At 42.3% G+C, this 13,978-nt stretch overlaps 1 protein-coding gene across 1 annotated transcript; it reads left to right on the top strand.

Annotated features, from left to right (window-relative positions):
• The first annotated feature begins 1,649 nt into the window (after positions 1 to 1,649).
• Positions 1,650 to 5,319, top strand: Xcl1 (X-C motif chemokine ligand 1). Its single transcript, NM_134361.2, is given in 3 exon segments — positions 1,650 to 1,745; positions 4,112 to 4,226; positions 4,973 to 5,319. Coding segments are annotated over 3 exon segments (345 nt in total). The 5' UTR covers positions 1,650 to 1,684; the 3' UTR covers positions 5,142 to 5,319.
• Positions 5,320 to 13,978: the final 8,659 nt, after the last annotated feature.

Raw genomic sequence — 13,978 nt, 5'->3', positions numbered from 1 at the left:
GTTTTCTGAGGGCTACACACTGTTCTCCACAAGGGTTACAGTAGTCAGCATTCCCAGTAACAGTGCCTGAGACTTTCTTGAGTGAGTCTAAGCTGACCCTATACCTGTTTGTATTTTGGAATCGGGACAGCACACGGATTAGTCCATGTGAAGGAGAAGTAGGAGTTAATAGCAAATGTGTTCAGGGCTTAAGTGGTACAGTTGTGGAAAGAGTTTAAAATGCATTCTGGAAGTTCAGATGAAATCTACTTGGAGTAAATGGCATCAATAAAAAATTTCTTAGAGATTAATTTATGATCCTCATGGAAATGTAAATTTATTTTTATATTTCTAATATTAATGACAAAAGCTTATAGAGTACATAGCATCAGTAAGCATACTTTATTGATAACTATATAAAATAAGAAAGAAAACTAAAATTGAGTATCAGAAAGGTTGGTGGAACCGATATATTCAGAGTCTGTTGGAGATGTTGCAAATGAAAAGTCTATTTTGGGAAGAGTATACAAAGATAACAAGAACTCTAAGTACAGCAATATGATCTCCCTCACTACCCATCTTCCAAATTCTTATCAGATCAGATTATACTATTGAAAAAAACCTTATAGACATATCTGTGTCACAGTAGCAGAAGAGAATAGTTAATGTGTGCACGCCTGTCGACAGTACAAAAGCAAAGACGGAGGAATGGGAGCAGCTTGATGCTGAAATAGCGACCGCAATGATCGTAATTGGGTAAACGTGGATGCCACTAGAAGGAAAGCTACTGGAGTTTTGTTTTGTTTATTTACTTGCGTGAATGTGAGTCTACCTGCGCCCATAGCCAGGTGCTCGCGGAGATCAGGGGAGGCCATCGGATTCCCTGAAGCAGGAGTGATAAGTGACGGTGAAGTTCATATGTGGGTGCTGGGGATGGAGCTCTGAAAGAGCTGCAGGCACTCTTACCCATGGACCCCTCTCTCCCTTGAAAGGGACAACTGTTCTCTCATGTTTATCTTTTTTTCTAAAATAAGATTGTAGAACGGTTTTTCAATAAGTTTAACTATTTCTCTGTACATGTGTTTCCCCCAAACATGCATAGAGGTAGACTGCTGTTCCTCCTCCAGTAGTCTGAAGAAATGGATGCAAAGTGTGTAAGGGTAAGGAATGAGAAGAAAAGGGAAGGAGCAGCCAGAGCAGCAGCAGAGTGCTTGGTTTTCCTGTGGAGTCAGGCAGGGGCACCAGGGGCTGAGCTGTGGTTGTAGACATCTTCTGTCACAGGCGGCAGGTGGGACGGACCACCGAGACCACACTGCCTCATTTCCTTTGCCCTGCTATCACACTGAACCATGACAGCGACTGGCTTCGGGATGGAAGATCTGACCTTAATCTCACAGCTGTGAAAAAGACAGCTCCACTTCGCCTCATGCACACACTTAGTCTCACTGACACATTAACCACACAGGGAGAAGAAAAGGCCACAAGGCCTCACGTTGGTATGAACACAGCAAAGGAACTTGTGTTTAAATAAAAAAAAAAAAAGAAAAGAAAATATCATCATCATTGCAAAGACTTTCCGTGATTCCACACCCACTCCGAAAGCCCCTCTCAGCACAGGAAGTGTGCTGACCATTGAGGGAAATAAAAGGGGCTCCTGAGCAGTCTGGTCCACATTCTTCCTGCACAGCTCAGCGAGACCTCAGCCATGAGACTTCTCCTCCTGACTTTCCTGGGAGTCTGCTGCTTCGCCGCATGGGTTGTGGAAGGTAAGCTGAGCCTCTGGGTTTGACTTGGGTTTTGATTAGAATAAACTGTTTTCTCCAGGTAAGCCTCAAGCTTCATATACGGAATGGAAGTGCTAATTTCAACTCAGCTATTTTGGACTCATGCTTACTTATTTAAAGTTGAATATTTTATATATATATATATATATATATATATATATATATATCAACACTGTGAGCTAAAATTAAAATGGAATAATGTGATTTTTTTTACCGATAACTATTTAAGCACATTAAATATCCCTAGAATGATATTTTTATTAATTCTGGCAATGACTACAATAGAGTTCCTTGCTTTTATTTACTTAAAACTGATTTGATAAATTATCAGACTCTCAGGGTTTCATCACAGTGGGGAATGAGCTCAAAGACATGTGCTCAGAAGCAAATCAATGCTTTCTACTTGAAAAAGTCAAACAAAAAAATTGACCAGAAGTTCATAACTTCACATCAAAAAATCAATATTATTCTTAACTAAACAGAGGAGTCTGCCAATATTGTTGAGAATATTATCATTCATGTTAGACTTCCTGAGTTGTAAGTCAGCCTTTGATACAGAGAGTAACAGATAATTCATATTGACAAAAAAGCCTGGAAGTTATTCCCAGGTAAGATGCAGAAGCACCGAGCTCAATGTTCAGTTGCTGTTTCCTAAACGGTCACCTCTTCCCACTGGCTGGAGTTGACTCATAGATCTATTTCTGTTCTGCACACTTAGACTGTAATACCATAACTTTATCATAGATTCTACAAGGGTATAAAGGGAGTAAAGGACTCCTTGACATTGGGCAAAAGAAGAAATATTGACGAAGAAAAAAACCTTCAAGAGTATTCAGTTAGGTCAAATGCTGCTAAAGGAATGGCATTTCGTTGGGTGACAGGTGTACCATCCAGCGGGGCTCAGGCTAGGGCAGGCATGGTGGTGGTCTGTGGGAGCTGAAAATGGTCTTGCTCTCAGTTTTGCAAGTTTTCTATTCAAGGGAGTTTCGAAAACCTTGGTGGTGTTTTAGTGTATGCCAAACGGGACAAAAATAATCTTCGCTTTGATTTAATTCTGCAAGTGCTTTAATAGCTTGCCCATCATTGCTGAGAAATAGCAAATCCTAGGTACAGAAGACAGGGCTGTGCCAGCCTTGGGCACTCATGTACACTCGACACAGAGAAGCACTGTTCTTGAGTCGTGATGGAATGCTGAAAAGGGCCAGAATTTCTTTTTCTATTGAGCCCAGAGGAGTTCAGCATAGGATGATATTGGCTGGGCAAGGGGTGCACAGGTTGGCGTTGAGTATGATGGAAAGGAGCTGTAAGAAAAGGGGTGCCAGCGAACAGCTTCTAGGTGCATATTATGAAGAAATGGCTTCCCATGGAGGCAACACCACAGTTCAAACTTGATCGTTACCAATGATGACTTAAGATCTTCTGCAGCTGTGAAGCACACGCCAGCGGCTCCAGCTAGGGAGGGAATTAACACTTTGCTTCTTTGGAGTTTTACCAACTCCTAAATCTCGTGGTCTCTCCTTGGACATCTTTCCTTGTGCAATGGAAGGTAGAGTTATAACTTAAGAACTTAACTGGCCGCCTTGGCCTATCCCTTTGAGACTAAGTCCCGAGGGAACCCTTCCGTCCCATGTTTCACATTTGACTATTAGAAATGAGAACATATCTGTTTGTTCAGTTAAATGTGAACCATGTTCTTCCCTTGAATGCTAGCTTGCCCAGTTCACTCTGTGTCACATCAAACTTTTAACTAATTTGCAGCACAGTTAGTATCTGAAGTGATTTCTGCTTCTCTACTTTCCCGGCTCCCTCGCTGTAGCATGTATTCCATAAAACAGGGTGAGTGCCCATCTGAATCAGTGCCTTTGACATTTGAGACACAAAAGGACAGCCTAAGTAAGTAGCTGTTGAGAGTGTCCCTGGGAATTCTGCTGTCACAGTTTGTTTTAATGAAAATATACAAAGATGGATTCTAACTTGTTACTCTTTATTTGTTTTTGAGACAATATCTCATTTACATAGTTCTGACAGGCCCCAAACTCACTATGTAGATCAGGCTAGCCCAGAACTCTCAGAGAATCATCTGCCTCTGACCCCCAATGACCCCCAATGGATTAAAGCAATGTATCACTATACCTGTTTCCCTCAATGCATTTACTATGAAATTCCTAAAACAATACTATTGATCCAACTTTTAAAATTAGCCAGACATTTTACCACTGTCTTTATACACAAGCAACTTAGGGTGCCAATATGTGGCTGTGTACTCTGATCACGTTTTAGAGTGATGTCTCAGAACTGATCACTTATTGAGTTACCGTTTTATTTATGTTTTCTTTTTCCTTTTCTAGGTGTGGGCACTGAAGTCCTACAAGAGAGTATCTGTGTGAGCTTAAGAACCCAGCGGCTGCCAGTTCAAAAAATCAAGACCTACACCATCAAGGAGGGAGCCATGAGAGCCGTAATGTGAGTGTCTGCTCAAAGCTGCAGTTTCTATTTTGAAATATAGTAGGAAGAAGTGCCGCTCTCCTCAAGAAAAATGGGTCAACATGGCTGAAATCTTAGCTTAGCCAGAAGCTTGTTCCGTCTTTATTAATCTTGTCTTCTAATGACAATTACTGAAGGAGAGAAAAGAATAGAACCCTCTATTCTTTTGTTCAACTGTTGAGTCTGCATAGAAAACAGATGAACATTGTGTTCATTTTTGATGGCCAGCCCAGGCTAGGACTTACCAAAATAGCCACACAAATGTAGGATACTTAATGTGTAGAGTGCCACACCTTATATGTGGCTGTACCTCAAGGGAACACATTCAGAATTTGCTTACATGAAAGCATTGTCCCCCAGAATCCTCTTTGGAGAAAGAAGATCTCTCTCCAATGCACACTTACAGAGATTCACTCTTAGAAAGGCATGTAAATCATCTCCAATTCTTCCATGGAGTTGAGTAGTTCTAGGCGGGAGAAGGAAGCAGGGCCAGCACATGGAACTAGATGGTCCTAAGAGTTCAGTTTCCCTTCAGTTTTTGGTGTTCTGGTGAGTTACAGTCTCCAAACACTGGCCGCCACCTGAAGATTTCTCTCCCGTGCTAAAGTAGACAGCAGAAAGAAGGCGCTAATGGATGGTTCTGAAACATGGCTTCCTTTGCCAATTTATGCATGACTTCTCTTTCACTGGACGACATGGCTAACTATCTTTTCCTTGCATTATAGTTTTGTCACCAAACGAGGACTAAGAATTTGTGCTGATCCACAAGCCAAATGGGTGAAAACAGCCATCAAAACCGTAGATGGCAGGTCCAGTGCCAGCAAGAGCAAGGCTGAAACTATTCCCACACAAGCCCAGAGGTCCGCCAGCACAGCGATAGCCCTGTCTGGGTAACAGCCTCAGGACAGTGTTACCCTCAATCACCAAGCAGCTCATCTCAGTTCCCAAGCTCATGGACTATTTACGCTATACTTACTTTTAGTGAGAGTGTTTTATGAATAAAGTTATTTTTATTTTTTGATGCCATTCATATTCATTTCAGATGTTATAACTAATAAATATTTATTTTTGATGATCAAATATTCTATATTTGGTTTATTATATAAAGGTAATATATCATTTGTTTTATTTCTCTCTCATCGATATCTCACTCTCCTTGTCTGTCTGTCTGTCTCTGTCTCTGTGTCTGTCTCTTGTACCTCTGGTCTCTATAATGGGAACATTTGGACCAGTATTTCTTGGAGAGGGAAGCTGCGTCCATCACTCTTAAGTTCAGCTTGTAAGAGCCTCCCAAAGCAAGTTACAGAGTTTTACTCTGCCAGTGACAATTCTCGATCTATTTCAGTTTCCTAGTAGAGTATTATTTATAAAAGTGGTGAGAAATCATCCAGCTGTCCCCACATTCCCATTTTGAGGGATAACAGCTCAGAAATTGGGTTCCTCTCAGGCTTGACTTCAGGCGGATTCTCTTATCACTTGGTAGGTTGTTCAAGTAAAAGTCAATGCTTTGTGAACTAGGCAATAACCTTATTACCTAAGGATGGGTTCTATTATTGTCCCCACTCCGGTTACCATTGTCTGAGCTCCACGTTACTACCTATGGGCTTTCAATATTCCCAAACATTGTCACGTGGAACTTCTCTCAATGAAATCACATTTTACAGTGCATTTTTATTTGACTATTTGATCACTTGATACCACAAACTTATGCTTTCTTGGATTCTCATTTTAAACGGCTGATTCGACTCCATTTTATGGTTCTAGTAATCCAAGAAGCTGTCCTGTTTCTCAAGCTGTCTGAAGAGCAAGAACTGGCCTTATCCTTGTAGTTGAGTTGAAGAAGAATTCTTGAGGAGAAATTGAACAATAAATACTAAGAACCTTTGGGCATTCTTTGAGGGTATCTGAGCCAGTTCGCTCCTGACTATACAGAGACCCCGAGTAGAAACCAGTAAAATGTCACCTCCCAGCCAGAGGTCTGGCCATGTATTCTTTCCCATTGTCATCCATCCATCCACTGTGTTTTCCAAAGAAGTGTTCAAGAAGACAAGGATTAACAAGCAGCAACACTTTCCTTAGGAGACAGAAAACTAACAAGGTCACAGAAGCTGAACAGAGTGATTTCTTTACTTTTGAAGTAATTCGTTGATTCATTTTGAATTATTCATTTTGTATATGTGCCAGTGAGGATATGTGCATCACATGCATGCAGATGCCTAAGGAGACCAGAGGGCATCAGACCCCCTGGAAGTGAGGTTTTTGGCAGTGGTGAAACATCTGACATTGGTAAATGAACTTGGGTCCTCTGGAAGACCAGCAAATGTTCTTCAACTGCACCATCTCTGGATCCCTAATTTTCTGATTTAATTATATATTATGCTTTCCAAATGACTCCCAGACTCTAGAGGATCATAATGGTAAGGAGGTAAGCAAATGAAATCAACATTATTTGATTTCTCAGTTTTAAAGAATTTTGCTTACCAAATATTTTGGTTTTAATAACTAATAAAGGATACTTTCTTGCTTAGCTAATGAGGGTTCACTTAATCACATGATAAATCTATTAAAGACAAAAGAACAGACATCAAAAAGATTCATTAGCTTTCCTGAAGCCTTTTGATCATTCATAGACGGAATTCAGACTGAACAGTTGGAAATGAGGCTCTGTGTTTGAACTGTTGTTCTGCGTTCTCTATACAAGTAGGCATGCTTAAGTAGACTCGATATTCTTATTTATTCTTATGCTATCCCCTTACTTTATAATTAATTTATTAAATTACCACTTACTGGGGGGGGGCTATGCGTTCCAGAGCTGAAAACCTAGCCACGAGCAAAAAAAGTCCCCCTTCATTCTGATGAATTCTCCCCTTTCCCTTTACTCAGAAATTGGAGGCTTCCTTCACCTACCCATCTAGCCTGTCCACAGCAATGCAGAGGTAAAACCACACATCTTGTCTTTGGTCTCGTAACTCCAGGAAGCTTGCAGTGTGATAACCCAAATGTGTTCAGGGTACTATGTGAACTTCTAGGGAATGCAGAGTCTTGGGTGCCCTAGAACAAGTTCGTTTAGGTCTTAGCATGTAGGGAAGAGCAGCTTTCCTCTTGGAAATAACCCAAGACCAGGGGGATGAGACAGTTGTCCGGTTCCAGTACATTCCAGGTAAGAGAAATAGGTAGTGTGCATGAAAGATTGACGGGGAGAAAGGTCTTTATGTGCTAAGGAAGTTGAAGCTTTTGCTATACCTGAGACACAAAATGGAGGCTACACAGCAATGCACAGGGGCAAAGGGGAGCCGGAAAGACACCGGACACACAGGGAGGCCCTGTCTCCGAGACCACTGAGCATACGCTTCATTTAAAGTCTACGGGGGAATTCTACTGGTTGATTGGCAGAAAGTAGAGTACAAGAGCTAAGAAGACGAGAGCACGTGACTCTGGACTTAGTGACCGTTGAACTTGACCTGGTGGGCTCAGCTGTGCTCTACGCCAAGTGCCCGGGTGAATGGCTCCTCTCCAGTTTTCTCTGCCACTGAGAACCAGGACAGAATATGAGAAAATCACACTTACGGGGTTTAATCTTAGGATTTGCATTATTTGCTGACGAAGATCAGACCTGCAGAGAAAAACTGGAGCTAATTACCTGCATGACGTAGCAATTGACAACAAGAAGACACGCCACACTAGTGTACTTGTAGAGAATCCTAACCCAAGCCCATTTTGATTTATTAAGTTCCTGAATATTTGTTGAGCTCCTGCAGAGTGTGGGGGAATAGGACCTACTCAAGGCCTGTGACAATCACCAAAGTCATTCTTAGTCAGGCGTTTCAGACAGTCAAACTCAGGGCTTCTCTCATCTGATGGCATCTGCCTAGATTAGGGTCCTCCAAGGGCCTGATCAGCTTCTGGACTTAGCTCTATTATTGCTTGTATTTCCCCGAAATAGCTTTCTATTTGATTTGTCTTCCGAGTTGAACTTAGGGCTATGTACTTGATATCTACCTAATACATTGTATAGTATCTGAACATGATAGGTTTCCAACAAGTTTTTATGAAACACTCTCTCTCTCTCTCTCTCTCTCTCTCTCTCTCTCTCACCTATCTAATAAAAGCTCAGTGCTTAATGGTTGAAAAGCCACAAAGGAAGAGCTGTACCTTGGGATATGACTCAGATGTTATTACTGAGAAAATGGTATAGGTAAGATCTATCGGATAATAACTTATAGGAAGTTGTTTGATGGCTGCACCGAAATACACTCTTGGAAAGTTTAAAACAAAAAAACAAAAAAACACAACAGTTCTACAGAAGAGATGACGTAAGAATTGCGCCTGTAAGTCAGAAAAAGAATTTGCCAGGAAAAAATGGCAGGGTGGATACTCTTGCCAGAAGAACCGCAATAAAGAAATCGTGGAGGCACCTGAGGGAACTGCTTAAGGGGGAGAAGGGTAGAGAGCTCAGAGAGGAAAAGTAGCCTGAGGAGGGACTTGAAAGGTCCTGAGGGGCTGGGGCTGGGGCTGGGGCTGGGGCCAGGGTGGGGGGAGAGGAAGGGGCAGGGGGCCCAGAAGACAACATGATGCATCCAAGTTTAGAAGAGGAGCTTAGAGAAATGGTTCTCAACCTATGGGTCGCGACCCCAGTGCCCCTTCAATAGGGATCACCAAAGACCATCAGAAAACACAGATGTTTACATTTTGATTCATAATAGCAGCAACATTTTCAGTCAAGAAGGCTTTTTTTTCCTCCTTAGTATTTTTTGGTTGTGGGGTCACCACAAGAACTGTATTAAAGGGTCTCGGCATTAGGAGTTGAGAACCACTGACTTACAAGAAGGTAGGAAATGGTTGAGAACAGCGGGGATCACATAGGTGATCATTGCATTGGTCTGCGTTGGAGCCAGGGAGAGGTTAGGAATATGCACAAGGTGGCAGTGGTCTGGCTACCTACTGGATGTGCCATGATTTTGATAAACTGAGGCTCCTTCGAGGTTTACAGCCGGGGTGAGTGGTTAAGAAACAGCACAGCTGATTGGAAAGAGTTTGGTCTAATTTCTGCTATATGTTCTGGTGAACCCATTGGAAATTATAATCGCCAGGAAGAGGGAGACAAGAGAGGAGAGTGCTGGGAAGAAAAGCACTGTGCATTGTAGTGACAATTTTGGAATTTTGGTAAAAACACAGAAGTATTATGAGACTGTGCTTTCGTTTGACTCCCAGGTGTAAGGATGTGGGGCTGCTTTGGACTGTCCGCAGCAGCTGACTGTGATTCGCCTTGTGCCCCGGCAGAGGCGTGGTTTTTGCCAGCTGCCAATAGTTTCTGTGAGAGTGTGACGTACGGAATTCTGGGAACTTTTCAGAGGGTGTATAAATAGTATGGCCCCAGGAGGTGGTGGTTGTTGGTCATTTAGGGAGGTTGGTTGTGGTTTGCTAGTAGCTGTGGTTAAAGAAAAGGAAAGGTATCAGATTCAGGAATCTTCCTAATTCCCCTCTCCCCTCTCTCCTTGTTTCTCTCCTATCTACTATTAGGGGGTAAAACGGGGCAGGGGAGGGGTAGATAAAGGGTGGAAAAAAGAAGAGCCCACGTGGTAGGCAAAGACCAGCTATATTGTATCAGCTCGATATGCAGGTAATTCAGACAAAGCCCAAGCTGCATTTTTATTTCTCCATGCCAGGCAATCCTTTTTCAGATGATCGGGTTTTAAAAAAAGACAGTATCTGTGGAACTCTTTATGCCCTTTGGGGGTTGGGAAACAGGGACATACTAATGAAAAAAGGATCCACTGGTGAGTCACCGGCACTATTTTAGAAGGGATTTGTCACCCAGCAGTGGGAGGCAAACTGGAGCCAAAAGATGAGTCTGTAATGAGAGAAAAGACAAATGAGGTGAAAGCAAAGGCTTGGAGTGGGCATCAGGGGTGCCCGGATGGGACTGGAGGGGGGGTTGGTAATAGGAAGGGGGGGCACAGGGCTTTTCCCCCATTGATTTGAGTTAGCATACATTAGAATTGAGGGTGAAAGGCAGGGGATGTGAGTTGATTTCCTGGCAAACTGTTGCTCTGCATAATTATGAAGACTGCACAATCATCCTTCTCCTTGACTCTGTTCTGCCCCCCACAGGCTCTTTATGGAGGCCTTGGTTGACAGCTGGTAGGTTTTGAGGAAGTGATTGCATTCATAGGGCTCTGACCTAGTGAATGGATTAACTAACCCCTGGATGAATTTGTCATACTGTGACACTGGGAGGTGCTTAAAACTGGAAAGGTACACCTTGTGGCCTGACCCTTGTTTCTGTTTCCTTCTGGATCACCATGACGTGACTGGCTCTCCCACTATACGCTATTCCCATAATAACAGTCTCACCTCAGATCCCAGGTAATGGAGCCAGTCAGCCACGTACTGAGACCATGAAACAAAAATGCTCTTCTTGTTTCAAATTACTTCAAATAGTTGGCCTTCAGGATTAAAAAAGAAGGTAGCACATTTCTGAAGTTTGGGACGTTGCTCAGGATGTTTGCTGTTTTTGGCAAGATGGGTAAGAGAAGTTACATATTGCAATAGGAAGAGATAATGACCCCATGGCCAGAGTGAAGTGATAGGCAGTCTCACTAAATACGGTGGGAAGGAAGAGTGGGTCCCTTTCTCTGAGGAGTGAATGAGGGGATGGGTAGAGGAGGGGGTAGGAGAACTGGACAGACTGTATCATAGACCTATTCAGGCACAGGTATTTAGAATCATTTTATGTGCTGTGGCCTATCTTGTAGCATTCATTTTATTCTGCCCTGAATTATGGATGTTATTGAAAGTTCTTGGTTTAGTAATCTACACTCACAACAGGGCCTTCCCCTGGTCTCTGCTCAGCACTGTTGTTACATTAGAGGTACTAAAAGGACTATAGGTATGGCTTCCGATAAGTCATTTAGGTAGTAGCTGCATGTGGACACAGAGCTAAGAGCAAAAACAACAAAGGACACTGATGATCATACAGTAAGTTGAATGGACTAAGGGTGATGGTACTTTTTATAAAGACTCTCTTCCTCTTGTTTGGTGGTGAATGTCTGGCTTTCTGTGTTGCTTGAGATCTTGTGGTTACTTTCTGGCTTGGTAGGCAGAATTCTGCTGTCAATTGTTGATGTCTGTCTTGAACTGTGAGTTGTCTGTGATGGTCTACGCTTAGACCTCCCTTTGACTTTGGTGGTCAGTGATATCTGGGGCTCAGCAAAGATTCAGGTAACTGTGGGATGGCTGGATTGGTCAGCATAACTTTGGAGGAAGAGAATTTGCAGCTGGGTCATGGGAGGTAAGTGAGATTTGAATCTGTGCAAATAAGAGAAAGGGGGCAGAAATTGTGGAGGTAAAAAAAAAGGCCAAGATATGTTTGTTGTTCATTTTATCAATTTGCCTCTCAGACTATAAGTTCATAAAGGCGAGGCTCACTTTATCTACTCATGGCACAATGCAAATATTCAGTGACTATTCACTGAGGGACCTATGGCCAGCAGATGACAACTAGGTAGTAATTAAAAAAATGGAAGAATATTGCTAGATCCAAGAGTTGCTTATGGAAATATTCCTGAGACTTAAGTTAAGATGCCTCATAGACATCTTCTATGGTACTTTAAAAAGTGTGTGTATGTGCGTGTACATGTGTGCATGCACTTGCATGAGTTTATGTGTACCACGTGATGGCTGCAAGCCAAATTCAGCTCCTTTGCAAGAGCTTATAAATGCTCTTAACCACTGAGCCAGCTCTGCAGCTCCAAAGAGTTGAGTTGTTTTAGGGCGAAACTTCAAGTCCATTCTGATGTCAGTGCCAACTGAATAAGTTAGTCTTACAGCTGAAGTAAGGTAGGTGTTTAGAATCATTTTACGTGGCTGGCTTCATCAAAGAATCATGTGCCTTTTCTCTTCACCAGTAAGACCTGTCCAAGTAGGAGGGACAATCCTGATACACCTTTGTGACGCTGATGTTCTGCATACCTCATGGTAATTATGTCTCAGATAAGCGGGCCATTTTCTGGTGGTCTACAGACCTCAATATACATCAACCAACAGAAACCTAGGGCTTAAAACAGGTGCTGCTGTCCAGTTTGGGAAGACTCATTTCACACTGAAGGGCAACTTCATACAAGACCTATAGTGCTGAGCTTTGAGGTCTATATCACTGTGCTAGTTAGGGCTGCTGTTGCTATGGTGAAAAACAATGACAAAAAGCAAGTTGGGGAGGAAAGGGTTTATTTGACTTATATTTCCACGTTGGACTACATCCCTGAAGCAAGTCAGGACAGGAACACAAACAGGACAGGATCCTAGAGACAGGAGCTGATACAGAGGCCATGGATGGATGCTGCTTACTGGTTTGCTCCTCATGGCTTGCTCAGCCTGTTTTCATATAGAACCCAGATCCACTGGTCCAGAATCGTCACCACCCACAATGGGCTGGGCCCTCCTCCATCAATTACTTGCTTACAGATACATCTTATAGAGGCATTTTCTTAATTGAGGTTCCTTCATCTCATATGACTTTAGCTTGTGTCAAGTTAACGTAAAACTAGCCAGCACAATCACTAAGTGGACAGAGAGGAGAAAGTGCTTATTTAAACAATGGTGCCTTTAACTTGATATCTGGAGTAGATAAAATCCCTGGTGGTGTTACTTAACTTATAGGATAGGAAAGTTGATTATTAGTATAATGCCACAATTACCTGAATTATTTTTGTGATTTTTCTTACTATTCTTCTTTGGCTGATATTTTCCTGTTTTTAGCATATTATAATGCTCACATTTTGGCTGATATTTCCCCAAGTGTTTAGCATATTATAATGCTCACATTTTGGCTGATATTTCCCTAAGTGTTTAGCATACTATAATGCTCACATTTTATGCCATGTGTTTTTGAAAGAGGTTGTGTTGAGTCTCAAGGAATCAGAAGAAATCAAAAATTGAGAGCTAGCAGCAGACGTTTCCCATGGCTACAATTCAGATCCACAATCCTTTCATATTTGTCCATGAAGCTGTGCTTATTTGTATATCGTGCACTTATATTTGTATGATCAAAATTGAGTATATTATTCTGTTTTGAAACCAAAACGGCCCCCAAAGCTTTCTTTGGGGTTGCTAAAGTGAGTGATAAAATCCTGGTCCCTGATGCAGCTGTGAGAGGAAACCTTTTAGAGGGAGCTGGATCCTGAGGGCTCTGGACCAATCAGTAGAAGGGTGCATTTGGTCCTAGTCTTTTCCTCTGTCTGTCTTGACTTCTTGTTGCTGAGAGGTAAACAGTTTTGTTCACAGAACGCTCCTCATCTTTGTTCACCGATCGTTCCTCACCTTGACATTTTACCATATCGCAAGTCCAGAAAACAGGGCCCAGTAGCCCATGGGCCCAATAGTCTTTGAAACTATGGGCCAAAAAAAGCTCTCTATGTTGATTTTCTCAGATTCTTCGTCATAGTGACAGGAAACTGACCAGTAGAACTACAAAGGCCTGGGTTTTTTGTGATACATTGGCATTGGTTGTCGCAGGAGGCCACAAATGTCAATGTCACTGGCGACCTGCATGCTCTGGCTTACATTTTGTGTTTGATCTGAAAATACTTGCACAGGCCTGCTTAGATCATACAGTTCACCTATTTCTGACACACATATGCTTTCTAACATGCACATGGTTATTTCTGCAAAGAGTCAAAAATATCGTTGCTTAATTCACTGTGGTTTTCATTACACTCAAAAGTGGAATTCAT

This window comes from Rattus norvegicus, chromosome 13 (genome assembly GCF_021556685.1).
Source record: "Rattus norvegicus strain SHRSP/BbbUtx chromosome 13, alternate assembly SHRSP_T2T, whole genome shotgun sequence".
In the NCBI taxonomy this organism is placed as follows: domain Eukaryota; kingdom Metazoa; phylum Chordata; class Mammalia; order Rodentia; family Muridae; genus Rattus; species Rattus norvegicus.
Note: the sequence above shows the minus strand (reverse complement) of the source record. Positions and strands in the feature narration are given on the sequence as shown.